Genomic DNA, 15,405 nt, shown 5'->3' with positions numbered 1-15,405 from the left:
GAATTACACTCCTTCATATTGTCCATGCTTTCACTGGGGTTACTCTGTCACCCCCTAATTAACTCAAGCTGCCTCAGTTCTCTCTCTTTGCATTCCTTCTGGAAGTCTCTCTCTTTCTCTTTCTCCTCTCTTGCTTTCTCTCCTCTCTCTTTTTCTTCTGAAAGGCTCTTTATCTCCCTCCTGTTTCTCGTTTTCTTTCTCCTGTCTCTTTCTTTTTCTCTTTCCTCACGTTCCTTCTGGATGTCTGTTTCTTTCTCTCACTCCAGTCTCTCTCTTTTTCTTCAAATTCAAGTTTCCTCTGCTCCAATTGTACCTTTGTTAGTAATGTCCTGTTTCTGCTTCTTCAGATTCAAGGGAAAAATGGTTGGCCACTCGTCTTAGGAGTTCAGACTTCCTAGCCTGCCACATACAGTTATCCCACACTGCTCAGCCATTTTCCTCAGCTCCTCCATAGACAGTGCTTTTAACTTATCCCAAGTTACTTCACCCTGGCTTGGGGAGCTACTAGCTTCAGTCGCAGACACTCTACCACAGACAACCACAAGAAAAATTTAATAAGGGAGACGTGGAAGCCTTTTTTGCGTCTTTTCTCTTTTTTTGATTGGGATCAATTTGGCTTCCCACTTCCAATTTCTCATTTGTCTATGGATCAACTCCAGGAGCTCGCCCCCAAATTTCTGTTACGGCAAGGTGAGAAAGGGGTCTCGGAGTTCCCTCTCAGCCTTTACCAGGTTTAACTGTAACAAGGTTTAATTTTAGAACATCGTGTTTTTAGCTCCCCCTCAGTGAATCCTTGTTCACTGCTTTCCAATCGCAAGGCAAAGATGTGAAATCAGATAGGTTTTCTTAGATTTAAACAAGAAAGATGGAAGTTTATTAATCTTAAACTCTATTCAGACAATGACAATGAACATGCAATGCGATCACAAGTATGCATACCCGATAAACACACACGCAGATAAAGACAGAAAAAGTAGAAAGATTAAAGGGGAAAAGTTTGAGGCGATAGTTGGGTTTCTAGTTACAGTCCTTTGAGTTCGATGTAGTGTCTTTGGTTGCTGGTAAGTCTTGCCATTTCGTTGGGACCCAGTGCATGCTTTAAAACTTGTTTCGATGTAGGAGTCTTTTCTGTCTTGAGGTTTAAGTGACTGCAGTGGATCCAGACAGTAGCGAAAGAGAGAGAGGCTCTTGTTCCAAGTTCAGTTGCAATTTACAGTCTCTGTCTTCAAACTGTCCTGTGACCACAATTTAAAACACCAAGTAAGCCAGCAGGTTAGTCATGTGACAACCCCTTATTTGGGAACAACCACTCCTGCGGTTTGTGGATTTCACAGCTCTCAGTGGGAGGGCACCGACTAGATGTGGATCACCATTGCCCAGACCAATTTCTGTTAATTCAATCATTGAGCAGTTTCCATTGTCTTTTCAAGCACTGTCTCTTAGTATGCAAATGCTTTCCAGCCACTGCTGATCTCTTTAAACAAGTCAACTCTTCACTCCAGCAAGAGTTTAAAATTAATGTTCATGTGATGAAATTAATATGCCTCATTCTTGGCAGGTGGGGGTCTACATGACTAGTTGGAGATGCCTAACAACCAACTGGTGAAGCAAGGTGCAAAGGGCCTAATGCCTGCTTCAGGTGTGGTTACAGATGCCAATTTTTTTCTTTCCCATATAACAGCTAGCACACTTCCAACTCTAACTGCATGTGCTTCCTGCACATCATATTAGGAGCTTTGTAGGCTAGTTGGCTTCCAGAAACAGGCATTCCACAGCAGAATTCATAGGCCAAAATCACTTATAAAGCTTAAGGTTGTTAATGTAACAAATATGATGCTTTTTTGAAGTTCTTCCCTGCTCCCCACCTCCCAATTTTTATTTGTGAATGTTTCTCTATATTGATTTGAGGGCTGTCAGTGCTGTTGTAACATCAAATGGGCATCAGAATGACCTAACCAAAGGAAACTATTGATAAATGTTGATAATGTAGCTTCTCCAGTGTCCAGCTAGTCTGGAGCAGAGCTAACACTTGTTTGAAATCCAATCCTTGCTTTGCAATGAAATCACTCCAGGATGTATAGGGACACAACAACAATGGAGAGGCCCATCAGCGAAGAGGAATTATGAAAGTCTATGTGGTAGGAATAAAATAGGTTTTTAAAAACAAAATCTAAAGAAATTTCTGCTAAAACTCATTCTCATTCACAATAAAATTAACAATAAATACTTCACTGGATTTTCCTTCCTCTTTCAAAGTATTCTTGAACATGTGGATTTATTTTGTGAAGAAATCAAAAATCCTGTAAATGTTAATGCTCTTAAGTTTTAATAAGGAATACAGTTTGTGAATCAGGAACCTTATTTCAGCTCCAGGTATAAAATAAATCATGGCAGTTGAAAGGCATAAAAATGTCACCACTTTTAAGTGCAGTGATGTGCAGTGAAGAATGTTCCAGTTTGTCACTTCTGGTCCCAGTGGATGTTACTCCATATCATTAGACTGTAGCACTGATTTTTTTTTTTCATCCTCATAATGCTATGAATTTTTATTGTCATCACTTTGAGTTTGGCAGCTATAAAGGGAAATAAGGCTATTTACATCTCTACCGCTCCCATGGTGCTACAGACCATTGAATTCATTTTTATTATTGAATAGTCTTTCATTTATATAATATATCTGACTGCAGCGGCAATTCCCTTTATTCTCTAACTGCCCAATCGCACTCTGGAAACACCTTTTATGCTTTTATCTTGACCCAATATCTTGCATTCTGTCTTGCCTTCTGCAGATTCCTATGCAACATATGTCATATTTGAGGGGTGGTTTAAGCCACTCATATACTAGGCCTTTGAGAATATCACTCTCTAATTGTTCATTCAGTGATTTGGAGGAATTTCTTTCCAAGGGGGTGTTTTTCCTCTGCTTAGTCCCTCCTGTTATGGTATAACCAATGGGAAACTCTGTAAAGACTATATTGCCTTGACAGAACCAGTTGCTGAATAGAAAATGAAAACATTATTGTTAGTGACCTTTAGCATTTGTTTGCCTTCAATTGTTTTATGCATTTTAAACTTTCCTGAGCGAGCCCCACTAAATTATTTGCTATCTTGCTGCTGTATCTTCATAAGTGGCCTCTGTCTTACTCAACCAAGCCTGGGGCTCCATCTGATCCTGGTACCAAGAAGAATGTTCATCTGCATACTGAGTGAATCATGCACACAGCACAGCAGAACCATGTTGCAATGAAATGTGAGATTTTTTATGTGGAGAATGACAGGTACAATCCCATATCTTAGAACTCTTGTGATATTGTGTTTGGAGTTATAATCCATTGTGCCAGAAGGTAACCATACTTAAGCAAGTATATAATTTAATTACTGTCACAAGGCTAGTTTAAATAATGTTGTCCTGTGACTCATTGGCATTGTGAGTACTAAAAATATATCAACAGAGTTTGATACTAAAGCATGGTAAAGTGGTACATTTTCACTGCAGTACCCCATTCAGTCCATCCCTATTTCTATACACCATTTACTTTTGTATATAGAGCTATGATCACATCAGAAAAATCAATCTGACCTAACTTTGAAGTTCAGCATACACATATAGCTGCTGCATTGAAAAATAACAGGCAGCGTATTAAAGTTCTTCTGCAGTCATTGATTGCTTTTCTCAGCAATACTTTATTTTTGCAGAGCTGCTATATAAAATCAGATTACAAATCAGAATTAGACAGCAGAGTCAAATGTTTTCTGACTTTATTGAGTTTGAGAAAGCATTGTGCAATGAATAACACAATACACTGAAGCCCCCAACTAAGTGTCTAATGCCAAAGAATGTGCAAGCAATCTGTGACTGTTAAACACCAAGCTAAATACCAAGAGATGGGGATATAAGAGAAAATGGTGAGTAATTGCAAAGTTTCAAATTTCAAAATACGTGGCTTTAAATTGATGCCGTGTGATATCTGTCAGTGGAAATGTAATTTTGCGCGTAGTAACATCAGAGAGGGTCCAATTTGCAATTGCAGTCATTGTATGTCATACGAGCCTTTGTGCAATGAAGACTGCACCAATTGAGCTGACATTTGGGTGTTATTGTCCTTTCGCAGCGAGCTGCCGACGATTGGATCTGACAGTGAGAAAAAAAACATGTAAGTTTTCACCAGAACCATTTTATGTAGAAAAGGTATTAGGCAAAAATTGACATTAATAAATCAAATTTTCCGATAAAGATTGAATGAGAATTGTTTTGGAAAAGATGGGACTTAATGGAACAAACAATAAGAGAAATGGCAATCCATCTATTTTTTTCCATTACATATATAAAAGGTGTAAAATTTATTACATAATTATAGTGTTGTCATGTACAAAACAAGAGAGATTTCTTTACATTTTAAAATGAACAGAAACCTTACCTTATTCAGCAAAGCACCGAGCACGTCAGCTAAATATGTATAACTGTTTTGCCATTTTCGGTGACAACGGACCTACTGCACAAGTATGGAAAGTAGCATTAACATATAGGTCTTCAACAGTGATGTTCTCATGCCAGAAACTTTAGCATCATCTGTTTGCTTGCAAACAAAAATGGGCAACCTACATCTTTTAATTCATGAATAAGATTACCAGACTTTGGGGTGGAGAAAATGAAATATTAGTACAGCATCAGGGCATGTTTCTGCAGTAAGATAGGTAACTGTTGTCTTGGCACATTTCCTTATATTTTTCTCTTTGAGCACTTTTTGTCCTTCCCTAAGTGTTTCTGGAGTGGGTTGGGAGTGATGTTGACTATGAACCTTTGCATGTTCCCATCAATAATAGTCAACAGTTGAGATGATGTGAAGTTCAAAGAGATCCATTTGGACAAGGTCCATTTGGTCGATTGTTTGAGTCACACAAAATATAGCTGAGGCCAAACACTCAGCCCAGCTTAGGTCATCCACAGAGAAAGACATTAAAGCCACCTATCATGTCTTCCAATATTTGACTTGGAAAATCATTCCATTTATTGATCACTTTTTGTGTAATTTCATGTCAATTCAATATTCTGTATGGATAAGCCATTTCAGATTTTGATAGATTGTTGCGTTTAGAAAATACTATCCATAAGATAAATATTAATAACCTATTGAATATTTTTCAATTGGAACCCTAATAACACCACTAACGATGACTCCTCTGTCTATATTTGAACTTCTGTTTCTCAATATTAATAGCTATTAAACCTTTCAAACTGACAACCTCATCTTGTATTTTCTGTGTAAACAACTCTATTCAAACTTATCACTTAAATTTTCTGAGTAATTAAAGATAGGATGGTGTACATAAATAAATTATGATTTGCATACACTTCTGGTTTGGATGTCAGTCTTGACTCAGTGGTAACACTCTCACCTCTGAGCCAGAGCGTTGAGGATTCAAGCCTTACTCCAGAGACTTGAGCACTGACACATCAGTGCATTACTGAGGGAATGATGCACCACCGGGAGTGCCGCCTTTTGGATGAACATTAAACAAAAGCCTTGTTTGCCCTCTCATGTGGGTGCAAAAGATCCCACAACACTATTCAAAGAAGAGCAGGAGAGTTCTCCTGGTGTCCTGGTTAACATTTATCCCTCAACCAACACCTAAAACAGATCTGGGACCTTGGTGTGTGCAAATTAGCTACTGTGTTTTCTATATTATAACAATAACGACACTTCAAAAGTTCTTCACTGTCTGTAAAGGGCTTTGGGGCACACTGAGGTCATGAAAGGCACTATAGAAATACAAGTTCTTTCTTTCTTTCTATGCATTGTCACTATTGTTGTGCCTAATCTGCACTTACTCTTAAAGAATCTGCGGAAGCTGATTGGCGAAAGTTATATCAATATTTTATTTACACACTAAATCATCAAATTACAGCTCTCACTAACTTGTACAGTATCAAGAATCATCAAAGTACAAGCTCTCACTACTTGTACAGTATACTACCCATCAAGGCACAAGGTGATCAGTCTCAGACTTGCAGCTGCTCTTCTGTTGTCTGAGCCCTTGGCTCAGGGTATCTTCTTGAGTGTTCTTCCCTGGGGTTCTCATGCCTTCCCTAGTTTCAGTCAGGTGTTAAATCTTGTTTTCAAGACCCTCCCCTCTTACTTACTCATAGGGATCTGGTATAATGACATAATGATAATTCCTTATTTGGGTCAGTGAGAACCTGGTTTGCATATTTTCATTTCTTTACAGTTTCCCACTGTCTACTGTGAGTCGAATCGTATCTCGTGTCCATGGTGACTCCTTTATCTGGTACGTGCAAGGACAGTGTCTGGAAACATCTTTCTATACAATCTACAGTTTCTTGGCCATCTGTGTGCTGTGGCCCCTTTCTACCCAGCCCCCCCTATGTTTTGACACACTGTGTAATTATGTGTAACAAGCCCCTTTGTTTCAACTAAGTTCTTATGTGTTTTTACTAGGCCTACACTATAGTGTTTGAGTGCCAAAGAGGATTTTGCCATGCTAATGCCATTCTTCTTGCATCTATATCAATCAAGATAGAACATTGAAAATATTTGCTATTGCTGTTCTATGGAAGAAAAGGGATCAGGCAAGAAATTATATTGAGCTCCATTGTCCTTTATGTCGAAGCCTTAATTTAAAATTTTTATTGTTATTTTGTGCCTATCAGGGTGCAGGATAGCAGTAATTTGTCTTCCTATATCAGTAACAAACAGCATGGAGCAAAGCATTTACTAATCTGCCCAAATTTGCACTAACAGCAACCTCAGAAGAATTTACCTGCTGTGAATATTTGCATTGCCAAACAAGCTGTGTTTAGAACCTCATTGAGTGCCAAATTAAAATCATTCCTGTGAGGGCCAGTCTCCATTCAGAAGACTGTCTAACCTTATTCCAAAAGACCCCTACATGCAACAATATAATTAACTTAGTCTCCTGTCAAGCACAGATTCTAGTGGTGAAGGAACAGTTTGCTAGCCCGCACTATTACTCTGTATTCCTGCCCTGTCCACAGACTTTTTTCAAGTTGCACTATTTGTAGTGCTCACTTTATGCAACCATCATAATAACATTACAACACCATGGCCTATATGATAGTACAGAATGTACGGAATCTCATTGGGATCATTTGGTATGCCATGTCCAAACCCTTCAAAATAAAGAAGAGATAAGACTGTAAACGTTGTTCATGAATTTAGCTACCAAGATTTATATCCTACAGATTTTTAAGGTACATCATAAAGTATCAATTTGTCATTTGGCAAAGTTTCATTCTTCTCACATTTTTAATATAACAATACAATTTAATAAGAATTATAACTACAAACAGATGGGACAGAAGTAATAGACATTCAATCATTTCTGAAATGAGACATAAAATTAAACATCACAGACATATAAAATATCACAGACATATGTTTCTGGAACTTGAGCCCTCCTTTAAACATCTGCACTGGCCGAGAAAGGAATGGGCGGTGGGTGCGGGGTGGTGCGGTGGTTAAAATGGGTCAAAGTAACTTTTTTCCATTTGTGATGTATCCTCCCTGCCACCAGTTTAACTTTTGCGTTCTCAGCAGTGCTGGAGACACCTAGTGCAGGCATGTGTGAGCCTCATCAATATGTTAAAGCTGGAGTTCTAAAAATGCAATTATAACCCGATGCAATTTTAACTCCCGATCTCTGAAATCATGCACAGTGCCGGACTCCGCAGTGAAACCTGGCAGCAAACAGGAGTTGAGCTTGAAAGGGCCCAGGAAGGTAGGTAATTGTAATGTTTCCGTCGTTTCCTTCTCTTCCCTGACTGCAATACCCTCTGGACCACAGCCCCGCACTCCCCACCCCACCTGATCACTTACCTTGGTGCCAGGAACCATTCCTTCCTCTGAAATCCTGCACCCACTCCCGCCCCTGGCCAAGTAGTGATTCCTGCCAGATTCAGGTGGATGTTGGGTATCTAACTTGAAAATAAGGCCTTGCAGTTATGTTGTTTCCAGGTTTCAGCTGCATTGTCATGTGAAGTTGCCACTCTACCCTAGTCTGTACACCCGCATACCGCACTCATGCTCTTGAGTTCAAATCGGAGCTCTAGTTTTGTTTTTGTAAAATAAAATGACAGGGAACATGCTTTGAAAGCTAGCCATACATGCCCGCAATATCAATGTCCTTAATGTCCTTGAAACTGTTTCAGCATTAGGATAAAGAATTATTTTTGGGTTTTTTTGCCACTAATTACTTGTCTTTCATTTTTCTGATGAGGTCAATGTCTCATGTGCTTCACTGGCAGTAATGCAAGTTATGCAAAGATCCTTGTGTCTGTTTGAAACGAAATAGTTAGCAAAAACAAGCAGGTCTATCAGCTAATTTACAGATGTTGTAAGACTGTAATGCATGCTGATGAGTAGTCAAGGAGAATGATTTTCAGAGCATTCTTCTTGAATTGATTCAATTTTTGCTGACAGCCCAGTTGACAAACTAGTGTACCAAGCTTGCCAAGCATAGTCAACTCAAGGTCAAATTATTGCCATGTGGGCATGCAGCATATTCCAGTATAGAAATCCAACATGCTTCAGTGTTGTCAGGTAGCACGCTCAGCTGCTTGTTTGTTATATATGCAGGTGACATTTATATCCCATTTAAGATCTATCGAGACTATCACTCCTAACAGTACTACAGACTCAATTTTCTCAATAGCTATATCACAAAGTAATAATATATCAATGTCCATTGGTTTTGTTGCTGTTTAACAGAAACCAATATATCATTAGTTGTGATGGGATCAATTAATGTGTCACACAAAGAGCTCTCAGTAATTGCTCCAATATCTATTGATTCTATGTTCTAGTTTATATCTAAAAGAATAATACCATGATTTCAAGGGTTAAATTATGGTTTGCGTAAACTTGGCTTGTATTTGCTTCACTTTAGAAAGCTGTGGGTGAGGTATTTAAAATGATAAAAGGATTTGATAACGTAGTTTCAGAGAAGCTATTTCCTCTGGAGAGGGTTTCCAGAAAAAAACAGGGCACAACCTTAAAATTAAAGCTAGGCCAGTCAGGAATGAAATCAGGAAGCACTTTTTCACACAAAAGGCAGGAAAATCTGAACTCTCTTCACCAAAAGGCTGTGGATGTTGGGTTAACTGAAATTTTCAAGACTGAAATCAGATTATTATCAGGTAAGGGTATCAGGAGATACAGATCAAAGGCGGGTAAACAAAATTAAGGTACAGTTCAGCCATGATCTAATTCAAGAGTGGAACAGGTTCCAAGGGCTGAATGGCTTACTTATGTTCCTAAGCAAGTTTAATTTAAGAATTAATCATTACAATTTGGATCCCTGAAAAATGAAAGAATAGTGTTACTGTTCATATTTTCTGACAATACTCTTATTTTATGTTCATGTATTAAATTCTATTTTCATAAGCAAGCAAATGAATAATTTCACCAGTCCAGCTCCCACCAAGGCGCTTTATGTCTTGTGGTTCCCAGAGATCTGAAATAATCACACTTTTTAACACAGATACTGGAGCTTGCATTCCCTATATTTTACACATCTCTTCACGTGTGGTGGGATAATATAATGGATGTTTGGTACACAAACTGGAGCGAGAAAAAAGGCACCGCCGAGCTACTGCAATCTACCACGCAGTGGCTCATTTAAATACCCAGGTTGGCCCACCACCCCCCTCCCCCATCATGTGGAGGGGGTGGCTGTCCGACACTGGCAGTGGCGTCAGCTGCCTGTGCGCAGGCACTGGTGCCCTTTTTAAAGGGCAGCCAGCACTACCGCTGTATTTAATTTGTTAAAGTCACACTTCCCCCACAATTCCAATAAAAATTCTATTGCCCCTATCCTACCTCCCATACCAATAAAGTTAAGTATTTGCCCTTTGCTCCCCAAAAACACTTAGCTTAGAAATATGACCTTCCCCCACCATACTGTACAATGTTTAAAGTTCACCCCTTCCCACCATCCCCTACACTTTACACAATTATTTGACGCTGTTGCCCCCCCCCCCCACTCACCAAAAATCTAACCTTCCCCCCACCTTCCCACCAGTGTCATGCCAACTTTCCCCAGACAGGGAAGTGAAGGCATGGAATGCTGGCCCGCTGCACTGAAGATCGTGGCTGTCTGTAAGATCCCAGGTAAGTTTTTAAATGTATTCATGGTGCTCATTTCACTATGCAAAGCCGGGTCCCATCGTCCAGCAGCAGGGGGCCGCCACAGAGCCTCACTGCTGCTGGGAAGATCGGGCTCAGCACTCCCGGCGTCGGGCTTCATGGCAGGCCTCTGCCAAAACAATCTTCTGGCAACACCCCCCACCCCACTCCATGGAGCCCGACATTGGGAGCCTGGTAAAATCTAGCCCATTTTTTTTCTGGCTACTATAGAAAATTTACAATCAACTTTTACAACTAAACTTATAATTTTGAACACCTTAAAACTCTGTAAAACTCATTTTCTTTAAAAGCATTATTCATGATATCATTCTGATATTGTGCTTCCAGCTCATGGATGTGGTTGTTGTCATCCCTGTCTGTGATGAGTTGGCGCGCTGCACCAGCAATGTTGTACGTGTTGCTCCTGGTGTTGTAGAAATTGTGCTTGCTGTTGGTGTTGTTGTGTCACTTGTTGGTGATGTTGCTGATGACGTTTTCTGCTTTACCAGTTCTGGTGTAGGCTGAATATGGACTCTGATTCTTCTCATCTGCTTACTGGTTTCAGTCTCGATGATGTATGATCTTAGAGTCTTAGCTTTACCATCAACGTTTGCTGGGTTCCAGGTTTTCAGGATTGGGTCCTGTACATGCATAATTTGTCCTCTCAACAACTCAGGCAATGATTTGGCATGTATGCTGAAGTGCTGACTTCCTTCTACCTGTGCATCAGTGATTTTTCATCTTATTTCCTTATGGTCATTTGGAGGATGTATCTTGCTCAGCAGAGTTGTCTTGTATTTTCTGCCATTCAATAGCTCTGCAGACAATTTCATGTCAGCCTTGAGAGGTGTAACTTGGAGTGTCAATAAGGCAAGGTTTTCCTTTGTTTCTCGGCATTTTATGAGGGTCTTTTTGACCGCCCGGATATGTCTTTCTATAAAACCGTGTCCCCTTGGGTAATGTGATGATGAAGTTATGATGTTGAATCTTGACTGTTCAGCAAACTCCTTAAATGCTCGAGGTGAATTGTGCTCCATTATCAGATATCACCCTTTCTGTAATTCCTTGTTCAGCAGACAGGACTTATACTGCTGTAGTTACTACTGTTGCTCTCAAATCATTTACTTTTCTGATGAATAGAAACTTTGAGTAATAGTCTGCATTGATGAGTTCTTTATGTTGTCTGATGCAGCATAAATGAGATGTATGGAGTCCATTTGGTTGAAGATCTTAAACAGGTTTATTACAGCTAACTTATTAAGTACAGTACACAGCAAACTATTTACAGAACCTTACTCTAGGTGTTACATGACCACGTCCTGGTACTTAGCTAATTAGCATACTGTTATGACCAGGTGGGAAATGTGTCTAGCGGTCTTTTGCTGTCTTTACCTGGTCATATTGTAACAGGTTTTAATTTTAAACACACTGTGTTTTGAGCTCCCCCTTTGTGAATCCTTGTTCACAACTTTCCAATTATAAGGCAAAGAAATGAGCATAAACAGGCTTTCTTTGGTTTAAAGCAGAAAGATGAAATTTATTAAACCTTAAACTTAAACTCTAATATCGTTAATGCCTATGGATATATGATGTGCCCACGCTAGCATGCACACGCGATACACACATGCAAATAGGGACAGAAAAGAACAAAAGAAAAGATAAGTAGAACAGTTTGAGGCAATATCTTGTTACTGTTTCTTGAGCTTGCTGTAGTTCTTGATTGAAGTTTTGGTCTTGCGTTTCATTGGGGCCCAATATTCTTCATAAACCTTGTTCACGTCGTATATTTTTCTCTCTCTCAGTTTACCTGTCTTCAATGGTTTCAGTTCCCTGAGCGATGAGAAGACAGGAGAGGAGAGGTCTTCTCAAACCAGGAGCCAGGAGCTGTCTGAGTTCGAATCCTTTGTTTGAAGTTCAAATCACAACAGCCAGCTAGTCATGTGACTAAAACTGGTCTGACAACTTCTTCTGTGTATTGGAGAAGCAACGACTGGGTCCCTTTTGTTCCAACACTGCTAGTACTGTGCAAATGTCCTTCCAGTCAGGGTCTTGCAATTTTAAGTTTTAATGTTCATGTGGTGAAATCATGTGTGCCTCAGTCTTGGCAGGTGGGGGGTTTGCTTGACAATATTAACACCTTAAAGGGACATCACTCTGAAAGGCAATCATTCAACATCCGCTTTCTTTTCGAAGATAAGTCTCATATGCTAAAAGTAAAAACACATAAAATTAGATAACATCAGATTTATTTACACAAGGCTAGAGATTGTGAAATTTACAAATGCCGAGGCTTAAGAATCCATATATTGTTTCGGTGGTTTGATAACTCTAGCTCGGAGAGTTTGCATCTCAACTGTTGCTGTTTTTTCTGAGGTTTCTCCCTCTCTGCACTCAGTTTCTGTTGCTTTGCTTTCAACCTGCTAACATACTCTGCTGTTTTTCTCAAGACGACCACTTTTGAGGCCTTGTCATTCTTGGAAAGTTCCGGCACCTCATCTCGAAGAGCCAACAGACAATGTTTCAACTCATTCCTTCTCTGCCTCTTCAGGACATTGCGTGTCCTCAGCCTCTCCTCATCCTCTATGTCTGAAGGTCTGGAGCTCAGGGTCGAGGACTTGTTGGGGGAGGAGTACTTGGTGTCATGGAGGTACATGTCCATTTTAGTTCGTTCCGGTGCGGGCAGTTCTTTAAAGAGCAACGGTGAAGGTGCAGGATAGTTGTGCTGTTGCTGCATTTCCAGACTGCAATGTTTGATGCTGGCTAGAGTCTGCAAGTGGGTTCCGGTCCTTGGAGGTTTTCCCTTGGCAATGCTCCCCACTGCTAGCCTTTGCTTCTCAGTAGTGACAAAGTCAATCTCTTCTTCTGAGTCACTGGAGTGCAAAGAAACACTGCCTGTTGACAAAGAACTTTCTTCATCTGAGTTTGGATCTTCATTCTCTTGGTGTAGCATCTCTGGGAAGGGGTTGTTCCTCTCCAAACAAGAACCACTGAGATCCTGGAGGAACTGTAACTCAATGCAGGTACCCTTGGTCTCTTCTGCTCTAATGGGTACCTTGATGACCTTGTGGATAGTGATGATGTTGAGGTCCTTACACGCTGGTAGTCCTGCCACTGCTGGTCCACTCATGCCTACAAGGCATAATGTTTGTAGTTTCCATGCCAATTTGCCATAGCTGCTTTGCATTGTCAGTGTGCCACTGCAAGGAATGGGTGACCTGTTGTATGCAGATAACTTGGCAGTTGTCAATTGCATCATTGATTTCCACGACGCTGGTACCTATCTTTGAGTATTTGGACTGGTAGGATATTTGCACTAGCACCGGTGTCAATCTTATAGAACATAGAACAGCGAACATTATAGCGCAGTACAGGCCCTTCGGCCCTCGATGTTGCGCCAACCTGTGAAATCATCTGACCTACACTATTCCATTTTCATCCATATGTCTATCCAATGACCACTTAAATGCCCTTAAAGTTGGCGAGTCTACTACTGTTGCAGGCAGGGCGTTCCATGCCCCTACTACTCTCTGAGTAAAGAAACTACCTCTGACATCTGTCCTATATCTATCACCCCTCAACTTAAAGCTATGTCCCCTCGTGTTTGCCATCACCATCCGAGGAAAAAGACTCTCACTATCCACCCTATCTAACCCTCTGATTATCTTATATGTCTCTATTACGTCACCTCTCCTCCTCCTTCTCTCTAATGAAAACAACCTCAAGTCCCTCAGCCTTTCCTCGTAAGACCTTCCCTCCATACCAGGCAACATCCTAGTAAATCTCCTCTGCACCCTTTCCAAAGCTTCCACATCCTTCCTATAATGCGGTGACCAGAACTGCACGCAATACTCCAGGTGCGGTCTCACCAGAGTTTTGTACAGCTGCAGCATGACCTCGTGGCTCCGAAACTCGATCCCCCTACTAATAAAAGCTAACGCTAACACACCATATGCCTTCTTAACAGCCCTATTAACCTGGGTAGCAACTTTCAGGGATTTATGTACCTGGACACCAAGATCACTCTGTTCATCTACACTACCAAGAATCTTCCCATTAGCCCAGTACTCTGCATTGCTGGTTCTCCTTCCAAAGTGAATCACCTCACACTTTTCCGCATTAAACTCCATTTGCCATCTCTCAGCCCAGCTCTGCAGCCTATCTATGTCCCTCTGTACCCTACAACATCCTTCGGCACTATCCACGACTCCACCGACCTTCGTGTCATCCGCAAATTTACTAACCCACCCTTCTACACCCTCATCCAGGTCATTTATAAAAATGACAAACAGCAGTGGCTCCAAAACAGATCCTTGTGGTACACCACTAGTAACTAAACTCCAGGATGAACATTTGCCATCAACCACCACCCTCTGTCTTCTTTCAGCTAGCCAATTTCTGATCCAAAGCACTAAATCACCTTCAATCCCATACTTCAGTATTTTCTGCAATAGCCTACCGTGGGGAACCTTATCAAACGCCTTACTGAAATCCATATAGACCACATCCACGGCTTTACCCTCATCCACCTGTTTGGTCACCTTCTCAAAAAACTCAATAAGGTTAGTGAGGCACGACCTACCCTTCACAAAACCGTGCTGACTATCGCTAATTAACTTATTCTTTTCAAGATGATTATAAATCCTATCTCTTATAACCTTTTCCAACATTTTACCCACAACCGAAGTAAGGCTCACAGGTCTATAATTACCAGGGCTGTCTCTACTTCCCTTCTTGAACAAGCGGACAACATTTGCTATCCTCCAGTCTTCCGGCACTATTCCCGTCGACAATGATGACATAAAGATCAAGGACAAAGGCTCTGCAATCTCCTCCCTGGCTTCCCAGAGAATCCTAGGATAAATCCCATCTGGCCCAGGGGACTTATCTATTTTCACACTTTCCAAAATTGATAACACCTCCTCCTTGTGAACCTCAATCCCATCTAGCCTAGTAGTCTGTATCTCAGTATTCTCCTCGACAACATTTTCTTTCTCTACTGTAAATACTGACGAAAAATATTCATTTAACGCTTCCCCTATCTCCTCTGATTCCACATGCAACTTCCCACTACTATCCTTGATTGGCCCTAATCTAACTCTAGTCATTCTTTTATTCCTGATATACCTATAGAAAGCCTTAGGGTTTTCCTTGATCCTATCCGCCAATGACTTCTCGTGTCCTCTCCTCGCTCTTCTTAGCTCTCCCTTTAGATCCTTCCTGGCTAGCTTGTAACTCTCAAGCG

The 15,405-nt window shown here is 40.7% G+C and overlaps 1 protein-coding gene across 1 annotated transcript; it reads right to left on the bottom strand.

Annotated features, from left to right (window-relative positions):
• Positions 1-12,438: 12,438 nt before the first annotated feature.
• On the bottom strand, positions 12,439-13,416 carry LOC137367023 (myc proto-oncogene protein-like). The gene has a single exon (XM_068028519.1). It carries the CDS (start codon positions 13,414-13,416, stop codon positions 12,439-12,441), a length of 978 nt encoding a protein of 325 aa, XP_067884620.1.
• Positions 13,417-15,405: the final 1,989 nt, after the last annotated feature.

Source organism: Heterodontus francisci, chromosome 3 (assembly GCF_036365525.1).
Source record: "Heterodontus francisci isolate sHetFra1 chromosome 3, sHetFra1.hap1, whole genome shotgun sequence".
Classification (NCBI taxonomy): domain Eukaryota; kingdom Metazoa; phylum Chordata; class Chondrichthyes; order Heterodontiformes; family Heterodontidae; genus Heterodontus; species Heterodontus francisci.
This window is presented reverse-complemented; position numbering and strand designations above follow the sequence as displayed.

What these genes read in the sequence shown, in the direction of transcription:
- LOC137367023 (XM_068028519.1), bottom strand. Translation starts at nt 13,416, where the DNA reads ATGCAATTGACAACTGCCAAGTTATCTGCATACAACAGGTCACCCATT.